This window comes from Macrobrachium rosenbergii, chromosome 43, assembly GCF_040412425.1.
Source record: "Macrobrachium rosenbergii isolate ZJJX-2024 chromosome 43, ASM4041242v1, whole genome shotgun sequence".
Classification (NCBI taxonomy): Eukaryota; Metazoa; Arthropoda; class Malacostraca; order Decapoda; family Palaemonidae; genus Macrobrachium; species Macrobrachium rosenbergii.
The window spans coordinates 47610681-47616680 of record NC_089783.1 but is presented as its reverse complement, the minus strand read 5'-3'; the positions used below and the strand labels follow the sequence as shown (position 1 = coordinate 47616680).

Here is a 6000-nt window from a genome sequence, read left to right as displayed (position 1 = left end):
ATAAGCTAATGAAGTTGACAATGCCTGGGTTTTGTGAATAGTCAATCTCACACATGAGCCTCCATCTCTAAAGACCTCAAGAGTAGGTCAAAAGGATGACCAATAGGATACCACACTTGGAGATGTTTTCTTTCTGGTTAGTAGGCAACATGCTGGTATCGTACCATATTATGAGACTTAATATTGTGGTGAAAGAAAAAACTTATTGAATTTGCTAAGAGAGTAAAGGCAATTTTAAAAAGGCAATGATAAAATATGATTTAAAAACAAAACTTTGTAAGGTTGGAGAACAGACAAAGAAATGAAACAAACAAAACAAATGGCCAGACATAATCCAGAAGGTGAACAGTAGCAACCTCAGCTCAATAGACCTAAACTTAGCCAACTTTTATATTTATCAGCTGCAATAATACGATTATTATTTGCTTGGCTACCATTTTAGCTGTCATACTTTTTTAAATAAATCTCTTAGGTTATATTATGTCAGGTGTAAAGCACAGGTTAGTTTAGGTTAATAACTATAGACAGTGCCCAGTTATCAGGGGGTTCTATTCCCGAAGGTGTGGCGATAACCGAAAATCCCCAGCAACTGAAAATCGGCGATAATAGCGCTGAAATCCCTGCTTATTGGCGTCGATAACCAGGGATCGGCACCACTGTTAAGTGGGGATCGGTGCTGATAACCAGAGATTGACACCGACAAGCAGAGATCAGTGCATATGGGCACCAAAAATCCAGTTATTGTCATCGCTAGGCAAGCACCATAAAACCAGATCACTGATAACCGGGGACTGCCTGCATGTGGAACTGCTGTTAATGCAAGATATCTGGAAAATATTCACATGCATGCTTAAATACAGGGTCATTGTCATTTGACAAACTTTATTACTTATCACAAAGCCAGACCCCTCTAAGTTGAGGTGCTACTGTACTGATTTAATGATGACATGCATATGAATGAAGCCAGCAGTTTTTTTGGGGTCAAAGGTGTTCATACTGCTACTCAGCAAATGGCTTTCTGGCTATTCTTCTTTTGTTTGCAACACTTCAGAGGTTTGTCTCAAGAACTCAAAACTCCACATTAAAGCTAATTATGATCGACTGGTTTGTCATAAAAGAATGAATAAGAATTGGAATAAAATCCTAACCTCTCAACGTATCCAAACTTACAATAAACCCAGGAGCAGGATCGACAGGTACAGCGCATCATATTACATAACTGTGAAGGTATGAATCTGCTGAGTATTTTGATCATGAAATACTGTTTATTACAATAACATTTAAATACATAACATTATACTATTCTTACTACGGAAACAATACAAGCTATTAAAACTTGGCTGCTCTTTAATGACTACTGTACTTTGGTTGCAACACAGACCTGCTTTTTCACAGATTGAGAAATAATTAAAATAGATTGTACCTCTTAAGACATCACTACCTCAATGCTTTCATGTGTTTTACAGATGAATATTTTGTACTTTAGAAATTCTCTCAATTAGCAATGCAGCAGCATGCTAACTGTAAGACCCTACAAGAAATATTATCTATACAATATGATTACTAGATTTTATCTAACAATCCCATCAGCACTTAAGTCTTTACTTTGCATACTTTCCATAGCAATAGTTTCAGTTCCAAGATCTTTGGTATGGATATTTTCCATGGCAATACCATCTGTGTGTAAGCTTTTATCATGAAGATTTTCCAGAGTTATGCCGTCGCCTCTTAGGTCCTTTCCTTGAATGCCATCTAAGGAAATTTCTTCAGTTCTATTCTTAGTCTGCAAATTTTCCATTGTAATGCTTTCACAATTTAATTCCTTGCTATGAATATTTTCTATATGTTTTTTTATGGAATGTGGTCGTTTTGCACTGAAATCACAATGCGGACACTTATGGGGTCTTTCACCAGTATGTCTAAGCATATGCCGCCTTACATTGTCAGAACGCTTACTAGTAAAGTCGCAATGCGCACATTTATGAATTTTCCCAGCATGCTCTTTTTTCTGTGCAATCACAATTTTGTGTGTCTTACAAGTACAGTTGCAATGCTTTCCAGAGCACGGTTTGAAGGGAGCTGGAGGAGGTGGCACTGTCTGGGCTGAAGAGTCCTGCTGGTTTTCTTGCTTGATGCACTTGCAATCCCCATAATGGCACTCCATGGCTTCCTTTAATCCAGTTGGCTGAGTAGTTTGGCTCTGTTGAAATAAAAGACGTTCCATACCCTTAAATGCATACAACACAGTGTAATACACACTGAAAAGCTCACGAACTAAGTCAATTTTGCTAAGAGATGTGGAAAGGGTAAAAACAAACCCTATAAGATCAGAGGTACAGTAAAAAATAAAAATAATAGTTTTTGAGGCCAATTAATTATTTTTCAAACGCCTTTCAAAACTGGTTTCAGTAAATTAGACAATTCTAAAATTCTACATTATCAGTTGATGATGTTCACTCACAATTATGTAGGCTGTATTTTTAGCTGGCCTTTGGGAATCAAGATATGGGGGAGTTCATCAAGGGGTAAGCACAGGAGCTCCTTGTATATATATGGTACATATTGAAAACATGCTAAAATATAAAATTATATTTTTAAAATTATTTTTAATACAAACCCATCTGTTTACTTTTGTCTTATCCAATGGTCAACAACTATTTGGTGACAAAAAATGAACTCTCACTTGGTCAGGTACCTTTCAGGGCAATGAGATATTCCCTGTGTTATCCATACTTACAACTTTGCAAATCAATGGTTTTATACTAAGAAAAAATTTTTCTTTTTTTAAAAATCTTTAACCCAGCTAAATCAGTTTATATGTGCCTGTATAGCTATTTAGGTGGGAGGCTTCCAGTTGTAAGTGTTATGATCTTGAGGTAAAAACATTATGGATCTGATGAAGAAGGTGAGATAAATTTGAGGCCCCATGCCAACACTGATTTTGGCCTAGCACAGCAATAGCCTTCCATAAGGGAATAACACTTCACAGTCACGATATATTTGTTGTGAACTTGAATATCCCATTATCTAATAGTATGGAATACCCACCCAAGTGAGCATGATGTCCCTAGCATATCTTACCACAGCAAGAAGTTTGGTCCAGAGCTTCATGAGCAGAAGGTAGGTAAGGTTCTGAGAACCTGAAATATACTTAGTGAAAATGTTTCTGGTTTCCTGCTGATTTCCTCCAAAATTGTGGAACATGATGAAACCTCCCCTGCTACACAAGAGGTATTTGTTACTGCTCTCAAAACCTTCAATGTGGCTGTTCAAGGCCCTTAAGTAGATGACACTACAGACTACCTTTATAGCAGCAAATAGTAGAAATCTTTTTGGGTCAGCACTATTGAGATGTATAAACCGGTCAAGTGGATCATATTTACACCAAAATGGTTAAGGGGGACCATTCAACAGATGTGTCCATAAACCAAGGCCATAGGCTTTCATCCTTCAGAGCCAAAACTACTGAACCAGCCTTTAAATTTCAAAATTGACTGAAGGCCAGTGCCATTTTCGAGAAAAGAAAGATATACCAGCCAGGAAAGCAGTGAACAGGTCAATTATCAGTGTTCCCCAAACCTAGTACAGCCCTCATGCCCCAAGAGGATTCAGTGATCACTTTGTCCCCACCAACCACCTCTAGCAACTGAGGTAGCTGGCCAATACATTCTGATGGCCCAGGATGTATTTTGCTGACAGCCTGATGGTGTGGCAAACTGCCCACTCTTGCTCCTGCCTTGCCAACATGCAGGAGGGGAGGAGACAGTCCCCTTTGCTTGTTAACATAAACCAAAGTGGTTGCACTGTTGCTCACCAATGCTACCAAGTAACTCATTAACTAGTGTCACAATGCTTGCAGTGCCAAAACTGCTGTACCCATATTGACAATGCTAACATGCATGTGAGAACCATCCCTTTCTCTAGCTCTGTCCATCCTCTGCAAGAAAGGGCAGGCCACCTGTCCTTAAAAAGTAGTGTGCAACCATCCCAAATGACAGACTTCCAGAGGATTTGAACCTGTTGCTACTGAAATGTCAGTGGCATGACAGGACCAACAACTTGGTACAGGAAAAGAGGAGGATTCAAATTCAGCTTCCTCCACCCTCCTTCCTTTGCCTCCATTCAGGCCCAAGGCCTGAGGCCTAAGCAGAAGACTGAAAGGGCCGAAAGGAATCCTCACCAATTAGGAAAAGGTTTAACCTTTTTCTAAGCCCAGTGTCAATGGTGTAGCCACCCCCAAAGGGTTGACTATAGTAACCTTCCCATAACCTGAAAGAAGTTTGAAGGAAACGCATGGTTGATAATGAAGAGCCCTGCTCTTTGAAAAGTGCAAGGAGGTACTAAAAACCTCTGTTCCAAAGACGAAGACCTCTCTCAGACAAAACCTGTTTTGAAAAGAAACTACAAACTCAACCACGTCTCCTCGAAACAAGGTTAGCCAACAGGTTTGCTGACAGATTGATGTCCATCCTCTTGACACCTACAACCTTTGGAACTTTGCATTGTCCTCCTCTGAGTGCCACTAGAGAGGGATAAATCTCCCAATGTGTTGAACCAAATATCCAACCATGGTGACACCTGGAATGGGCCTAATATCTTCACTGTCATGTTGGAGGCAGGGGAAGAAGCTTTGTTGAGCTACTGGAGGAAAGGGCATTAGACACCCTGGAAATCAGAGGGTCCACTTCCCCTAATACACCAGTAGCAAGCAGACTTCAGGCTTGTAGAAAAGATAGTAAGATTATGGGAAAAATCCCAAGTTACACTTAATGGGGGACACCAGATACAGATGAGTAGTCGTGATCACTTTCCTGAGGTCATTCCATTCATGAGTGTGAACAATGACATCACAAAAGTGTCTCTCTAACTCTGTCTGTGTGATCTATGGGGAAAATCCAATACCTACCAAGAGAGATCCCTCACTGAAGCAGAGGGAAAGGATGTAGCAGCCTGATCTTCTGATCCTGTGCCTACTCACAGGATCTTGAGGAATGTCTAGAGCAAGCCCCAGACATAGTCATAGTCTAAAGACATTAAAGTTGATCCTGTGTGACCACCTTCAAGCCTCAAGTAACAGGCCGAATCAGGCACACTGGTTTCACTAAATGAGACAAGCAAATGTACACATTACACTGCAGGATGGTACAGAGAGGTGTATCGGCAGTTTCAACAGCTGGCTCCTCATGTAATGACACAGACCCAGACTGGTATCAAGCACAAATACTGTAATACCTTTATCCTTTAACTGCTCAGACTGCACTAAATGTAATATATGAGAAATAGATCGTTGCCCATACAACCACCTCTTGACATCAGGAGTTGGCCAACATGCCCTGATCAAAGGTTCCACATATGCCTGTGATTTTTTTTTATGTTCTAAGCATTTGACAAACACAGACATACATGGTAAGTAATACATTTCATATGTGTAAATGAAAGTGCATTACTCAAAAAAAGTGGCAAAAGAATTACAGAGGTTTAACCTATACCATGATAAACAGCAAAGGGTTTACCGCCAATCCTGATACACCTGCTACAGTCTTCATTCTGGATCCAGTGTTATGATAGAGTATCATCACTAGTTTAATCAGTCTTTCTGGTACCCTGTGTCTTCTTTCCACTGTCTAATTATTTGTCTTGGTACTCTATCCAAATAACCTTCACAGACCCACAGGTGGTTTAATCTCTTCCTGTTTGCAAGGTTCTTTTTGATGGCTGATGACTGTTCCCCTTGGTAATTATGGTGGCTGATTTCCCCGCTTAAGGTGAGAATGGCAAGTAATATCTCTGTCACAATTCTTTGTGAGAATATAAGTTACAACAAATTTGTTTTAGAATTTCACATTGACATGTTTAATGTAAAAATATAAAGAACAAAATTGTGTACTAATATATAATTGCATCTATGACATCACTGTGGTTGACCCTGGTGATTCACAGTTTAAATGTCCATAAAAATTCTTCTCTACCTGAAAGGATCACTGGATAATCTCCACCCAT

At 39.6% G+C, this 6000-nt stretch overlaps 1 protein-coding gene across 1 annotated transcript in view; it reads right to left on the bottom strand.

The window, feature by feature from the left end:
* Positions 1–1293: 1293 nt before the first annotated feature.
* LOC136829066 (uncharacterized) overlaps positions 1294–6000 on the bottom strand; it is a 76208-nt gene continuing 71501 nt past the window's right edge. Inside the window, exon 12 of the mRNA XM_067087449.1 lies at positions 1294–2200. Coding sequence (XP_066943550.1) covers positions 1571–2200 — 630 coding nt within the window. The 3' untranslated portion in view covers positions 1294–1570. The remainder of the gene's footprint in view (positions 2201–6000) is intronic.